The following is a 16,503-nucleotide window of genomic DNA, read 5'->3' on the forward strand; positions in this document are numbered from 1 at the left end:
AGGAGTGGTTTTTAAAAAACAACTATCCTTGAGAGTCGAAAAAAACGACGGTCAAAACGACTGTCCGTGACAGTCGAAAAAAATGACGGTCAAAACGACTGTTAGTGACAGTCGGTAAAAACAACAGTCAAAATGACTGTTTTTGACAGTCGGCAAAAACGACGGTCAAAAAAATTGTCTTTGACAGTCAGGAAAAACGACGGTCTTTAACAGTTGTTTATTTACAATACGAGTTTTTTTTTTTTTTTTAAATAAATTAAATTTTTTTATTTTTTTTTATAAATTAAAAAATTATTCAATATCTAAAAAGTGCAAATTGAGGCTGTATCATCATTTCTATTATCCATTTCAATGTAATAATTTTTTTATTAAAAAGAATGTGAGATCCCCTCGATTGTAATAGTTTGGGTATCACTTAATGAAAATGGTTCCATAATAGGTTGAGTTCAGATTCCTAAGGAAGAAATTTGGGAGATAATGCTCTCTGCACTTGTTATCTAATCTCTATCCAACTGCACCCATTATTTCTTCTCAACCTCCTCTTCATCATCTTCTTCAACCTTTCAATGTAGCCCTAATCACCATTATCCGCATATAAGTTCGACAACAACAAGCAGCTCCCTGCACTCTCAAGCTCGAGCTCATACACATTCTTAGCTGTTATTTCTGCAAGTTCAATGTTTCCATGATTTGAAGCATGGATGCTACTTCTTCCTTGGTGATGCATCCTGACCTGCCTGTATCATACATCTGATGGCCACATAAAAAACATAGCAGATATTTAAGTCATGTAACTCCAAAAGATCTAATACTCAATAATTCTGCAAGGTTCAATAAAATTTATCAATAGATATATAAAGTAGAACATCAATTAAACTCGACCGAGGATGGATCGATCAAGAGAAGAGGAAGAACAATGGTCTCAGGATGCTTACTGAGGAACATTCAACAACGAAATGTGGTGCAAATACAATATTAGTGGTGGAAGGCCTTAGATCTTCATATTGGCCATAGTTGGCCTGAGATTCAAGAATATACATATTATGTGAAGTGAAACCATATTCACAATCAAGGCATTTGGTTTTTTGTGAGAATAGAGGAAAACCTGTGACACAGCTTATCAGATCTGTGAGTAAAGTAACAATGTAAGCTAGATTCTAACTTATGGACTTCCACAGTCCCACTTGCAAAAACATATTTAAGCCTCTTAGAAAGACACTACTTTAAAAATGAAATGAGTAACATAAACGAAACGTTTATAAGTAACCTGTTGGTAATTTCTACATCAACTCCAATGCAACAGAAGGCCCTGATAATGCAATAAAAGATTGACGAGGGTTCCTCAATTTATTTTGTTCTAAATCCTTACTAAGATATATGAATGGCAAGTTTGAGTCAATGTATTCTGAAAGGGCCTTCAAGAAATGATGAACTGAACTGCATCAAGAGAAACTAGGTTAACATAATTAAATTTCTTGAATACCTGCACAGGGGCTGCATGTAGGCAAAAATCAGCACCCAGCAATGCAGTCTTTGCATCAGTTGTAGCAACAACATTTTCTGGTAATAGGTGATCTGAGAAGTATTTGCAGAAAAAAGTGGAAAAGAAAGAAAATGTAAAATGGATGAAAGATGGATTCCAAAAACCTTTGATCAAACTGTAGGAAAGTAAATCTTTCTGGAGCTCCCAATGGAAATTTCAGCACACATTGTATTGATACTTAGGATTGATTTTATACAGACCTTACAAATCTATTTAAGGAATAATACAGCTAAGAAAATAACATATACATCAGTTACAGATTTTATTTGCTAAAATACAACAATTGCATCAGTTACAAGGCATGATTCTCGGCTTGATTTTTGCTGCAGATTGATTCTAGATTTCTTGTTGAGTTTGAATTTGAATTTTATTCTTGCCTTGTGTCACCTTCCTTAATACGCCCCCACAAAATTGAGCTTCCATGGGCAAGACCAATTTTGGACCGTAAAATTTATGTGCGTTCCCGAGACAATGGCTTGGTTAGTAAATCAGCTAATTGATCTTGAGTGTGGACATGACTCACTTTAAGTATACCTTTCTGAACTTGATCACGCACAAAATGAAGATCAATTTGAATATGTTTCATTCTTGAATGTTGGACAGGATTAAAGCTGAGATGAGTTGCTCCAAGAATATCACATAGAAGAGATGGTGGCATCTTTAATGGAAATCCAAGTTCTTGAAGGAGTGCAAGTAACCACATTGTTTCTGATGCCCCATTTGCAAGGGCTCGATATTCTGCTTCCGTAGTAGACCGAGCAATAGCTCGTTGTTTTTTCGAACTCCATGAGATTGGATTGCAGCCCAAAAATGTAATGTAAGCCGATGTAGAGGTTCTATCATCAATGTTTCCAGCCCAGTCAGCATCACTGTAGGTTTTTAAGCATGGTGCTACAGATTTCTTGATGTGAATGCCATGAAAAATCATCTTCTTGAGATACCGAAGAAACCTCTTAGTAGTTGTCCAATGGGTGACCGTTGGCTTGTGCATAAATTGAGAAAGCTTATTGACAGCAAAGGAAATGTCGGGACGGGTTAAGGAAAGATATTGTATGCTGCCAATGACACGCCTATATTCTGTACTATCCACTGCAGCTATCCTATCCACCAAGTGAAGAGATTGAGTAGGTGACAATGGTGTAGAAACATCCTTTGCACCAGCCATGTTTGTTTTCTCCAAGATGTCACGAACATACTTATGTTGTGAGAGAAATATACCTGCATTAGTTGGGATAACTTCCACACCTAGGAAGTAATAAAGTGAACCCATATCTTTCAAGGAAAATTGATCACCAAGTTTGTTAATAACATATGCTACAAATTTTTTGTCATTGCCCGTAATGACCAAATCATCGACATAAACAAGGAAATAGCATATAACGGAATCACGACGATAAACAAATAGGGAGGAATCAGCTTTAGAGTTGTGGAACCCGAGTGCTATGAAAGCATTTTTTAAAGCTGAATACCATGCCCTTGGGGCTTGTTTGAGACCATAAATTGCTTTCCTTAGCTTGCACACATAATCAGGTCTAGACAAATCTTTAAAACCCGGAGGTTGAATCATGTAAACAATTTCTTGCAAATTTCCATGTAAAAAGGCATTGTTTACATCCATTTGTCTTAGGGGCCACCCATTCATGACTGCAATGCTCAACACAGTCCTTAATTGTGGCTGGTTTGACCACTGGGTTAAAAGTTTCTTTATAATCAACTCCAGGACGTTGATTATAACCCTTTGCAACAAGTAGTGCTTTGAATTTATTAATTGAGCCATCAACTTTCCGTTTAACCCTAAACACCCACTTACAACCAACTAGATTACAATTGTTGGGTGGGGGAATTAAATCCCAAGTACCATGCCACATGAGAGCGATTAATTCACTAGACATGGCTGCACACCATTCAGGGTGAGATACGGCTTGCCTCACACATGTTGGTTCTAGAGGTAATGGAAGAGAGTGCTTAGTGATAGTGTGTAATTGCTTGGGTTTGAAAATGTTGTTCATGGATCTAGTAGTCATGGAATGTGTTCGATTTGAGGGCGCTTCATTTGACGTAGAACATTGTGAATCAGAGACAGAAGTAGATGCAAGTTGATGTGAGGATGAAACATGCTGTGCAATAACATTTAAACCAACATCTAGGTTTGAATTTAGATTCACATCACTTCGATTTTCATGCAATTCACAAGGAATAGGAGTAGAGATAGAGGAAGATATGCCTAGAGGTTGCGCAGATATGGCGGCAACATGTTCTGAGCTCGACGGTGGCTGTGAGGGGTGAGCAAGACTTCGTGAAGGCGTAGGAATTGAAGAAGTAGATGGGTTTTGTGTAAGAAAGAAATGGAGATCAACAGGTGGGATTTCTCTGGAGCTTAGGTCGTGCGTGAGGTTTGGAGAAATTGGGCTATGCAATTCATCGAATGTCACATGCCTGGAAACATATATCCGATCCATTAATGGATCCATGCATTTATATGCATTCTGTGTTTGTGAATACCCAATGAAAATACATGGAATTGATTTTGGTTGTAATTTATGGTTATTGTATGGCCTTGTGAGAGGGTAGCATAAACATTCAAATTTTCGCAGCTTGAGATAATTTGGTCATTGACCAAAAAGAACCCCAAACGGAGACTTGTTTTGGAGAATGGGAGTTGGTTGTCGATTTATGAGATAGGTAGTGGTTTGGAATGCATGAGGCCAATAAGTTAGAGGTAAGGAAGCATCATGAAGCAAAGTAAGACCCGTCTCTACAAGATAACGATGACGCCTTTCGGAAACACCATTTTGTTGGGGGGTATAGGGAACGGTGGTGTAGTGGCTTATACCATGATCCGACAAAAAAAATTTTAAACGTTGAAATTCTCCACCATTGTCCGAGTACAAACTTTTGATGTTGGACTTAAACCTTGTTTCAACAAGTATTTTAAATTGTGGAAAAATACTAGAAACAAGAGATTTTGTAGACATAGGGTAAAACCACATGTATTTGGTATAATGGTCCACAAAAATGAGATAATATCGTGCGCCATTAGACCCGGTAATGTGAGCGGGACCCCAAACATTATTGTATATAATTTCAAGCGGAGAATGACTTTGAAAACTTGTGGTGCCAAATGGTTGTTGATGTGCTTTATTTATTGAACAAGAAGTACATGAAGATGGTAACTTATTTGTGGTAAGAGGAAGGGAAAAAAGATTGACAAGATTTTGAACAACTTTAATCGAAAGATGTCCAAGACGCTTGTACCACCCATCGATTGAAGTCCGTTCATGCACATAAGCAACCATTTTGGGAGTGGAAGAAGCCACCATTGAGTTTGGGAACATGTAGACGCCATTCTCACACGCTCCTCTTAGTAGTATCGCCCCCGTGGATCGTTCCTTCACAAGAAAATTAAGTGGGTGAAATTCATGAAAAACATTATTTTGTTTGTTGAAGTGATGAACGGAAATGAGATTCTTGTGAATATTTGGAATGCATAATGTATCATGTAAATGAAAGGTTTTTTTAGGTGTGGGTAAGGCTAAAGAACCAATATGTGTAACTGTCAAACCTGCACCATCACCAAGAATGACTTCATCAGTGCCATCATACTCAGAATGAATTGATAAATTTTGTATATCACCCGTGATATTGTGGGAAGCTGCAGAGTCAATTAACCATTTATGTTCTTGACCGTCAGATGTTTTTGCACAATTAACAATCATTTCAGAAGGATGTAATTAGGGGCAGGCCTTGGCTGTGTGGCCCACTTGATCGCAATACTGGCATTTTGGTTGGTATTGTCTTTGGTTTGAATTGAAGCGGGCCGAATTATTGGTACGCCGTTGATCACGATATGGGCCATTTGAGAAACGATTCTGGCCTTGTTGACGCGAAGACCCTTGACCCTTGTTATTTCCTTTTGGTTGCTAAGTTGCAAAGAAGCCAGGACGATGACTTGTGAAATTCGCAGCAGCCACAAGCTGCTGGGTAGCAGCCTCTATCCTTCCCAAGTAACTCTCATGCCCAACAAGTAGATCATGGAGCTCTTCAAAGGCAAGAGATTTTTCTCTAGCCCGAATAGGTGTGGCAATCTCACGAAATTCGGACCCTAACCCGTTGAGGACATAGAGGGTGATGTCGTCGTCGGAGATTGGGTGATCAATGAGGGCTATCTCATCAGCCAAGCCTTTAACCGCATGAAGATACTCTAAGATTGGGCGGTTCCCACACTGAATCAAGGTCAGTTCTTCCTTGAGTTGCATTGCCCTTGTATGCGATTTACTTGCGTACATGGTTGATAATTTTTTCCAGGCTTCATAGGAGGTTTTGGCTGTGGCAATAAGAGGCGTGATTTTTGGGGAAGTAGAAGCAAGGATAGCACTAAGAATTAGCTTATCTTGTCTAACCCAGTGGTGTTTCTTGACTATAGATGGTGGGGTTCCATCTGAGGAGGGGCAATGCAATTCGCCATTAACGTAATCCATTAGATCATAGCCAATTAGGAGAGCCTCAAATTGAGCTCGCCATTGGGGAAAAGATGAGGGTGTGAGTTTCTCATTGATCTGAGCTGTGATGTTAAAAACAACAAGAGGAATTTCTGAGGGAGAGGTAGGCTGATTTGCGGAAGACATGAGGATCAAATTCTCATTGGAGATTTGCTCTGATACCATGTAGGAAAGTAAATCTTTCTGGAGCTCCCAATGGAAATTTCAGCACACATTGTATTGATACTTAGGATTGATTTTATACAAACTTTACAAATCTATTTAAGGAATTATACAGCTAAGAAAATAACATATACATCAGTTACAGATTTTATTTGCTAAAATACAACAATTGCATCAATTACAAGGCATGATTCTCGGCTTGATTTTTGCTGCAGATTGATTCTGGATTTCTTGTTGAGTTTGAATTTGAATTTTATTCTTGCCTTGTGTCACCTTCCTTAATAAACATTACAAACACAAATGAGAGTAGTTATTTAGTAATTTGCAAGCGTGGTCTCCCTGATAGCAAATTCTCATGTATTATGGAAATTTATTTATTTATTTAAATGTATCATATATGGGGAGCACATCATCACATTCACTTAGTCCTGCACCATTTTAAGGTAAAACATTACATACACAGTTCCAAGTCTGCTTACATTGAAAACTCGAAAAGGACAACAAGAGCCAGAGTTACCCCACCAAGTGACTCAAGAAGAAATTCCACAGCTTTCCCCATGTCCTAGTTAATAACAGGTCGGACCTCTAAAACCTTTCAACAGAGAAAACAAAGCTTAATATCCAAACCAAGAACAAAATTGACAACCACAGTATTGCCAAATGAAGGGGGGAAATAAGATGAAGTAGAAGACAATCTTCAAGTCGTTAAGTAAAATACCTTCCGCCCATGAATTAATCGCAGACATGATTAGTCTTTAAGAATGTCATGAACACACTATGCTACGGTAGTCCAATTCTGATAGGTACACCATGAAACACAAAAATAAATAAGTTCAACTTGAAAGCTACACATAAGCTGCAATGCAGGATTCAATATGAACAGTCTAATTTGGTTGTAGAGATCAAAGCAGCCATTTTACCTTCCAGATATTGTCACGTTCGAAACTAAAATTGAAAAACTATATAAAAATACAAACGATTAGACACATCTATCAAACTATTATTTAAGTAAAGTAAAAGATGAAAAAACTATTCCAGATATTCTCACCTTCCAAACTAAAATTGGCTACCATAATTCATGTTCTTGCTAAACAAAATTAAAATGCTTTTCTATAATTCATTCCACCACTTTTTTCAACTATCTTGTTGAGGGAAAAAACAAGATTGTAAAAAACCAAAACAAGTATAATGGTGACACTTACATATCAGAGGTAGCAACATCAGGACTAGGATGATCAGTTACTTGTTCCTGTTAGAAAAATATATCAGCATAAAGGCAGTATATCAACCACAGAAAAAAAAATTAGAAACCCTGAACGTGTACCCACCACATCTTCCATTGTTTCTTTCACAAGTTCCCATCTTTCTATTTTAAGTATCAGTATCTCTACATCACCATCAGTGTATAAAATCTGGCATATAAGAAACAATCATCAAACAATGCACATAAAAAAATTAGAGGAGAGAGAAACAAAATATTTGGTGTATAGAACCCATGAGGGGCAAAATCAACCTTATGCTTCATTCTAACAGGATCAAAAGAATCGACAATGCCTTCATAAAACCTGCAAAACATCATAAGTATCAGCACCCATGACTACAAAGTGTAAGAATTACATTCTCATGCAAGAATACAGGATCAGTACTTACGTCTGATCTCTTGGCCACCAAACTTTCATCTTGGAACCAACAAGGTTCTCACCTAAATCTTCCACAGAATCTGGTGTTCCAGAAGTCTGCTAATCAATAGAATGATTTAAAGTACATCCTATGTTACAAACTACTTAAACCAAGAAATAACTGTATACGCAATGGAGTGAAAATGTCAAAAAAATTATAAGAACAAAACAAAACGAGTGGAATTAGAAGAATGACTAGCAGAAAATTGATTGCTATTAAAGAGTAACTCGGGATTCACACCTCTTCCTTCCCTGGAGTAAGCTTCCTCTTGGATTTTGTCTTGGTGATTTCATCCTTAATTATTGATTTTGCAGCAGGCTTTGGAGAAGAAACCACTTTCTGTACAACCACAACAGCAAGAACATGAAAAACTTGTTGTAGAGATCAAAGCAGCCATTTTACCTTCCAGATATTGTCACCTTCAAAACTAAAATTGAAAAACTATATAAAAATACAAATGATTAGACACATCTATCAAACTATTATTTAAGTAAAGTAAAAGATGAAAAAACTATTCCAGATATTGTCACCTTCCAAAATCAGGCACCACATTCATCTTCAGAGGGATCTCTTTACTTGATGATTCTTGCATCTGAGCTTATTCGCAAGAGAATCCTCTAACAGTCATCCGGACTTGGGACCATCCTTTTCCCTCCTCCTTTATCCGGGCTTGGGACCGGCAATGTAAAACATATAATTTTACTAGCCTTTAACTAGGTTAGCATTTAACTAGGTTCATAAGTGGGTGAGATTGAACCAACTTCCATTAATCCCATGGTCATGAACCAGATTTGATCCCACATTTTGTTTCAAATCTGCAATTCTCAAGTCATAGATGTGATTTCACGTGTATTGTCCACAATTTGTCACCTTTTTTTCCTTGAAACTAAGGCTAGATTTGTCCGTAATTCGTGGGATTTTAAGGAGTTAGCTAACTATGTATGAAATTATTCTAAGAATATTTATAATTTAGTGAATTATATATAGAGGAAGGGAAAATAATTGAGTCTGCAATGAACAAGGATCTTCATTTTCAACCCTTTAGACACCACTGTTTATATGTGACATCCAAATCTTGAATCTTGGCTCAGCAGATGAGCTTAACATGGGCACTATCTTTTTTCTTTGGTGTGGGAAACATGGACAGTAAGAATGGTTTGATATATATGATTTTCTGGGTAGGGTCCACTATTTCAATGGTTAGGATGGGTATGATGGTGGGCCAAAGTATGACATGTGATGCTGGGTGACGAACCTACTATTTTGAACAGAGATTTGCTGTTTTGAAAGTTATGGGCTAAGCTGATGAACCAATGGCATGACACCATGTGTATTAAATGAGTAAAAGTGATCGGTGAGTGAGAAAATTCCAGAAGAAAAGTTGACTAAAATGGAGTGGCTTATGCCGATGTTTGTGGATCTTTCGTTTTTAACATACAAGCAAATGGCACGTGAAATGCACGTGTAGAGAGAAAGTTGTGTACAACACGCTTGTTCAATTTCACATGTATTTTAATCTTACATAAATCCTAATTTTTGTAATACAAGCAAGTTTGTAAATGGTATACTAATACCATATCATTGATCCTGATTCGAAATTATTATCGGATCAATAGATTTGATCCAATCCAGTTACAGTCGTAGATGTGGCTTAGATTGAAATCGAAGTGGAACGAATAAGGTTCATTATTAAGGTCTGGATCCATTTGAAATGTACCTCATGTGATCTAATAGCTAACACATGTGAACTAACTAAATTGGAAATATATGAACCAGAAAGTGATACATATTCAGCCCATACAGACCACAGACCACAGACCAAAATTATGTGGGGCCACAATAGAGTAAAGCTGTTGTAACCGCTAATGTGGCTATAACTATATTTGCAATCAACCCAATCAGATGGGTCCACCACTTGTTGACGGTCCAGATTGATGATAGCCAAGTAATGTTATAAGAAGGAATTAATGGAACATATCCACAATATGAAAGGATAGATAGCTAGGAATAGTATTCTTGTGGGATTTTAGTTCATCTTAAGTCTTCGCATTCTTCACGTAATGTAACGACGTAAAGGAGGACCTGTTTGAAGTTTGGACCCTCCGTCACGCTCTTCACAATATGTACCTCATTTTTCTATTTCTTTAAGTCTGGTGATCCATTATGACATCCCTTATGGGGTACTCTTACTCTATACCCTAACGCTCCGTGCAAGTCACATTTTTTGCTTTCATATATCTTTACTATTAGCTGTAAGATTATTATACAAAAAGGATTTAGAGATTGGGGAAGATGTTGCCCATAGAACCAGAATTTGATTGTTAAAATGGAGGGAGTTCGTATATTATAATTTTATTAAGATGTGAAACACCAATCTTAACAAGAGTAGATTTCCCAATTTCAACAAATAATTTGGCAATGTGGACATACTAGATTAAACAAATAATTTAGACAAATAATTTCAACAAGAGTAGATCATCTACCTACTGATTAAATTGGATACTTCCCTAGCTAGTCTCATTTTACAAGTTTTCCAAAACATTCCCCCAGAAATGAACACATTTGAACTACTAAATTCTTTCAAATATTAGTTTTAAATTAACTTCTAGTTGTTTAGTCACAATAGTGTTAAAAAACTCAATCGTGGCTAGGGATTTGTTGGTGGATCTTAGTTCTGTGAACATGATATGAATTGCTACAATTATAAATTAGGAATAAGCGATTCAAATAAGGTTATTTTCAACATAATATCAATTAAAAACCTAAATGCCTTCAAACGTAAGAAATAATTTGCGATGGGCGAATCTGTACCTCTTTCTTCTTCAAATCTGCTAAAGATGACGCTGGTAATTTGAGAGAATCGAGTGAGAGATCGAAGCCCTAGATCAATGATTTTGAAATCTGATTGCGTCTGGAAACCCTAGTTATTTTTCTTCAAAAGTCGAGATCCTGTGAGTGAGAGATCAAGCGAAGAATTAATGTTCAAAATCAGATCGATTCTGTGAGTGAAAGAGAGTCGATCGAACGAAATCTAGTGTGAGTGAACAAGAGAGAATCGATCGAACGAAAACAAGTGTGAGTGGAAGAGAGAGATTCGATCGAACAAAATTGGTGAGTGAGAGATAGAGAGATTCGATCGAAGAAAAATCGGTGAGTGAGAGAGAGAGAGATTCGATCGAAGAAAAACCAGTGAGTGAAAGAGAGAGATAGAGAGAGTCGAGAAAGAGAGAGAGACAAAGAGAGTCGATCGATAAAATCGAGTGTGTGAGTTGAGTTTGAGTCAATAATAACGATCTGAGTTGAGTCAAACGAAAAAACGCCTGAGTCGAGTCGAGTTTGAGGCGGAAAAGTATCTTTTTGGTGGATTAGCGACTGTTGGACAAACATTGCTGCCCAACCATTTATTCAACAACCTTCCCAACAGCAAGATCACGTCCCTACATCTTGATGCAACAGCCAACCTTCCTATCCTCTGTCTTTCTCTCCTAGATGTTTCACCTTTTCACAACATCAATACTCCCATCGTTCTCCACTCTTCTTGGCAATTACAACAGCCACCATCTTCAGCATCAACACTCCATTACAATACCTTCACTGCAAGGCACACCTCCACAGCCACCACGTCTACTGCTGCTACAGCCTCGCTACATCGTATATCAGAACATCCATCTCTCTGTCCTCGTCTCTTGGCAGCGGATACTCACAAGCTTTGGAGGTCGTATCTGAAGGAATCGGATCCTATCATCTCTCTATAGGTAAGTTTTATTTTCTTTATTTGTTTTTTAATTTGTACTTTTATTTTTATATCAACAGGATTAGTAGATTTTTTATGCATTTTGCTATTTTCTTCTTTTTTTCTATATGCCGATAGGGTTAGGAGGATATTTAGTTTACGTTTTTTTTATTCAATATTTTTGCATATTGGTAAGATTAGAAGAGTTTTCTTTTTTTTTTTTTAATTTCTCTATGTTTTTATTTTTTTTGTGTCTCAATAGGATTAGGAAAATATATCTATATATATTTTTATATATACTTGTCTATAATTTTTTTATTCGTCGTCTTGGCATATTGATGAGGACAATACATATATATATATTTTTAGGTTTTATTCATTTTTGTATGTTAATAGGGTTAAGGGTTTCTCTATATTTATTTATTTATTTTCATATTATTAGGGAGAGAAGAATATTTAGGTTTTATGCTTCTTTTTTTGTTCATTTTTTTTTTTTATTTTAATGTTTTGTTCTTATTTTTTTGTTTTTATTTGTATTCTTTGCATGTTAGTAGGATTAGGATGATATTTTATTTATATATATTTTTTGTGTTTTTTTGCATATTAATAGGATTAGGAAAATGTTGTTTTGCTTTTGTCTTTATTTTATTTTTATTTTTTATGAATTTGTGATGACATGATCCTTGTATTCAAGCATGATAGTTGTTTTGGAAAAATTGATGGTCTTAGATGCTTGCCCGTTTGAGTCGATTTGAGAATTATTTGAGTTTGGAAATTTTGTATGCATTGGTGTGAGTCGATCTCTAATATTTTGTATGCATTGGTGTTTGTTGATCTACAATTTGGTAAGCATGGTATTGTGAACTTTTTTCTTGTTATTTTATAAATTTCCAAATTGGTGATCCTTGGTAAATCCACATTTTTTAATTCGGAAATTCCCATTCATAATTTCGTTTTGAAAATTGGTATTTGGAATTTTCTAATAGGGAAATTGTACAATTTTCTATTTGAGGAAATAATATATTTACAAATTTCTATTTTAGGAATTTCACATTTTAGCAATTTCTAATTTAGATGATTTTGCAATTTCATATTTAGAAAGTTTATGGATTTAGAAGTTTCTAATTCAAAACTGTGATATCTTTGGAAAACTTCTATTTTGGGAAAGTTCAATTTTTAAAAATTCTAATTTGAAATTCAGCATATATTTTTGAATATTAATTTGGGGAACTTCAGATTCTCAATTTGGAAATTCTCTAAGTTCTAATTTGACAGTTTCTATTTTGGACAGTTTGGAAAATACTTGCAGGTGAAATTTCTTAATTGATTTTAGATCATGGAGCTAATTAAGGCTTTTTCAAACCCTTCCATATTTTATGGAATTCAAAGAATGATCATGTAATAATTGGGACAATTTTAGCCTTAGGATTTGTTTGGCAAACCCAACATAGTTTGATGATGATGATTGGACTGTGACCTTAACTGTAGTCTTCGTATGTTGACCATAGGATGATTTTGGATAGTAGTAGAGACCGATCATGTTGATTGGGCGGGTTCGGTGCCTAACACCTTCCGAAACCCGTAATCTGACCTCTTACCCATCTCTATGATCCGTTGATCGACCCATATCCATTTGGAGTTAATTTTGGTTCCTAAACCTAAACTAGGTGGCAACTCCCATTTCTCAAAAGTCCCCCATTTATGAATCAAACCCCTATCCACTATTTAGTGAAAAAGAGTCGAGGCGATTTCAATTACATCCTTTTAACTCAATAAATACCAAGCCTAATAAAAAAATTTGTAGATTTTCTACTCTTTTCCTTAGAGGGTTCTTAGGATTCGTCGAAAGAGAAGAAATCTTTTGGCTTGTTATGAGTTTCAATAGGAACCAAAAAGATAGGACTTACAATTTCCCCAGAAAAAAAAAATTTCTTAGGATTCAACTTAGATTTTCTCTGTTCTTCTCGGGTTCTTAGCATCAAAATTATGTAGGAAATTTCTTAGCCATATTGATGGTTATAGTTTTTCATGCATCGTAGTTTTAAATCCAAAAGTAATTATGTTGTTAAATACTAGGAAAAAATATTTTTTTTTGTGAAAATGATGATAACTGAAAAGCCTCCAAGAATCAACATATCTTTCAGTCTCCTTGTTACTTCTTCCCACAGAAATACGAACATATTAGTCTCAAGACACGTAACCCATCACATTGTTAATGTTGGCATTCTTCCATATGGGTTCGTATATTAGACTCATCTAATCAACCCATTGCTTCCATTTTCTTTGTGGGCATATCCATCCATTGATACCACAAACACAATCGATGTTACGATAGTGGTGAGTGGTATGTTGTATAATTTTAGGGGACATTATATCGGTAATAATTTGTCTAAGATATTATCCAACCCACTTCTTTGCCTTAATAGTTTATAGAGTTCATTGTTCTCTAAATGCCTACTTAGAATTGATACATTGAGGAAAATATATAATTTAGGTTTGAGGGTGTGGGGTTGGATTTTAAAATATTATTTCTTATTTTAAAATATTCAGAAAACTTTAAATTACTCAAAAATATTTTTGACAACTTGTATTATTTTCAAGGTCTTAGCCTATCTTTTTAAGCATTTGCTTAAAATCTTCAATCAGTCCTCAGTTGGAAACTTTGATCTTGAGTCTTAGTTAGTATTTCTCTTCAAAAAATAATAGAGCAGTGTTATCTTAAGTTTGTAAGTTACTTTTGACACAGTTACTAAGAGTCTAGGTTGAATTGAGTTAGCTCTACTTCCTTTTTGCCTACAGTGTTAAGAAAGATCGAGTCTGATGAAATTTGACTTCCTTGTTAATTCAGGTGGCTGGTTAAAAGAAAAACATAAGTGGGTTTAGTATGTCTTGGACAACAACCAATGAATTAGACTAGGTGTCTTGAAAAGGGTTACTTGTTTCTCTTCAAAAAATGCATAAAAAAAAAATTTGAAAAATTTGATAAGAAAATAAAAGAAAAAGAAAAGTACTTAAGAAAGAAAAATCCCAAAGAAAAGAAAATGGAAAATGTAGAATGTTTCAGTAGGGTGAAAATCATCAGAATAAAATTGTGAGTAAACTAAAATGTCACAGATAAATCCCCTTAGAGGTATTAAAGTAAATTTCAATACTTCTCACTATTTTAGATATGATGCTTACTTTGGAGTTATACCTTAAGCCAACCCAATCATTCTTGGTAAAATTGGAGGTTAGTTATCACTCTAGGAAACAAAATCTCAAGAGTGTTTAAGTCAAAATTACAGTTATAGACAAGGTTAATTGAAGTCTAAGATTTGCTAAGAGAAATAATGATTGAGTGTCTATACAAAATATTACACCCAAACGACTGATAAATCTACATTGACCAATACTTTCAAATATATGTTTTGACTTTGTTTATTATACTTCAAAATTTCCCAAATTTTGTGGGTACTTTCACTGCAAAACCTCACAAGTCAACCTCGTCCACTAGGAGTTTAAGGGCTTTATTCGATAAATGTAGTTGAGAGGCCTGTGAAAGTGACAACTTTTTCTTTACTTGTCTTTTCTTACTTTTTCTAGGGACTAGTAAAGTTTAGATTTGGGGGGTGACCAATGTCTTAAACCACTGATTTTAATATATTTATCGAGCCATTTATCATACTCCTAACCACTTTAGTACTATAATTAAAAAATAACCTCGCATATGCTTTATAACATCAATTTACATGTTTTGTCATATTAAATAAGCATAATTGCATAAAGAATTCAATAATCTGAAAAAATCTTATGATCGTGTGTTCAATTATGCAGGCTTGAAATTAGAAAATCAAACATGAACACACCAGAGCAATTCAAGCACACCAAAGCAATCAAGAGAAAATAAGAGAAAAGTGGGCCAAAAAACAATCATTTCCAACACACCTTCACCATCCCATGGTGGACCCCAATTGCACCATGGCAGAAAGGTTATCAATCAGGATAAAATTACATTACCATGCTTCACACATAAGGGCGATCTGATTGCTCAAGATCACATATACCAGATCCTTCAGAACCTGAGAATTGGCTATAAATAGAACCCAAAGTCCATTGTGAATTGTTCCTTCCACCTTAGTTTTCTTTAGATTCTTCCCCAATTAGATTATGTTTAATTTCTTTGTAATTTCTAGATTTTTTGTGAAAGAGAGAGAGAGTATAATAATTAATTTGTCAATGGAAGGAATCCTCTTCTCTTTTACTCTTTCTATGTGTCTCGCAGTGATGTTAGAATAGTTCCCCATCCATTGGGGAGGTGGAGAAGCTTAGATCAAGTACTATTTTTATTTTCCTCTTGTTTCTATGCTTAATATTTAATGGAATCACGTCAAAGTTCATCTAACTCCTATGGATCAAATTCTTAGATGAACCCCTTCACCCTTAATGCTAGACTTAGATCGACTGTACTTAGATAAGAATCAAGATGGTTTATGCATAAATTACATAATGAGTAGTAGGGATTCATATCTTATGAGTGAAGGAATCCTAGTTTTAAATATCTCTTTCTTGATTTTAAAGTTAAATCTTCCAACCTAAGAGACATTATCATATTCTTCGGTTAAGTTTTGAAAAGAGGTTTGCAATTAAATCAATCATATTTGTTTCTACTCTAGGTGGATCCGTGTTTCCAATAGATTTTTTTATCTTATTTTAATTCTCCTATTTCAATCATAAGCATCTTAATTTTTGTTTTTGATCTTTGACAAACAAACAAAATGGTTTTTAATATTGCTTCGATTCATTTTTAATTTGACTTAATGTTCTACCTTTATCCTTGTGATTCAACCCTTACCTGCCTTTTAAGTAAGGTAAATCTATTTGTTCGAAGAAACCTTACATCTCAACAT

At 35.3% G+C, this 16,503-nt stretch overlaps 1 protein-coding gene across 2 annotated transcripts in view; it reads right to left on the reverse strand.

Moving 5' to 3' along the window:
• Positions 1–6,790: 6,790 nt before the first annotated feature.
• Positions 6,791–16,503, reverse strand: part of LOC147387856 (sister chromatid cohesion protein PDS5 homolog C-like) — a 56,229-nt gene continuing 46,516 nt past the window's right edge. The window contains exons 3-8 of one of the 2 annotated variants that reach the window (XM_086421240.1): positions 8,125–8,223; positions 7,855–7,940; positions 7,718–7,769; positions 7,533–7,616; positions 7,407–7,453; positions 6,791–7,000 (exon numbers count right to left, since the gene is read on the reverse strand). In XM_086421240.1, coding sequence (XP_086277366.1) covers positions 6,985–7,000; positions 7,407–7,453; positions 7,533–7,616; positions 7,718–7,769; positions 7,855–7,940; positions 8,125–8,223 — 384 coding nt within the window. In that variant the 3' untranslated portion in view covers positions 6,791–6,984. Of the gene's footprint in view, positions 7,001–7,098; positions 7,164–7,406; positions 7,454–7,532; positions 7,617–7,717; positions 7,770–7,854; positions 7,941–8,124; positions 8,224–16,503 lie in introns of those variants that run through there. The other variant, XM_086421239.1, reaches the window with a different exon arrangement.

Source organism: Akebia trifoliata, chromosome 13 (genome assembly GCF_017979445.1).
Source record: "Akebia trifoliata isolate Shusen 1 chromosome 13, ASM1797944v1, whole genome shotgun sequence".
NCBI lineage: Eukaryota > Viridiplantae > Streptophyta > Magnoliopsida > Ranunculales > Lardizabalaceae > Akebia > Akebia trifoliata.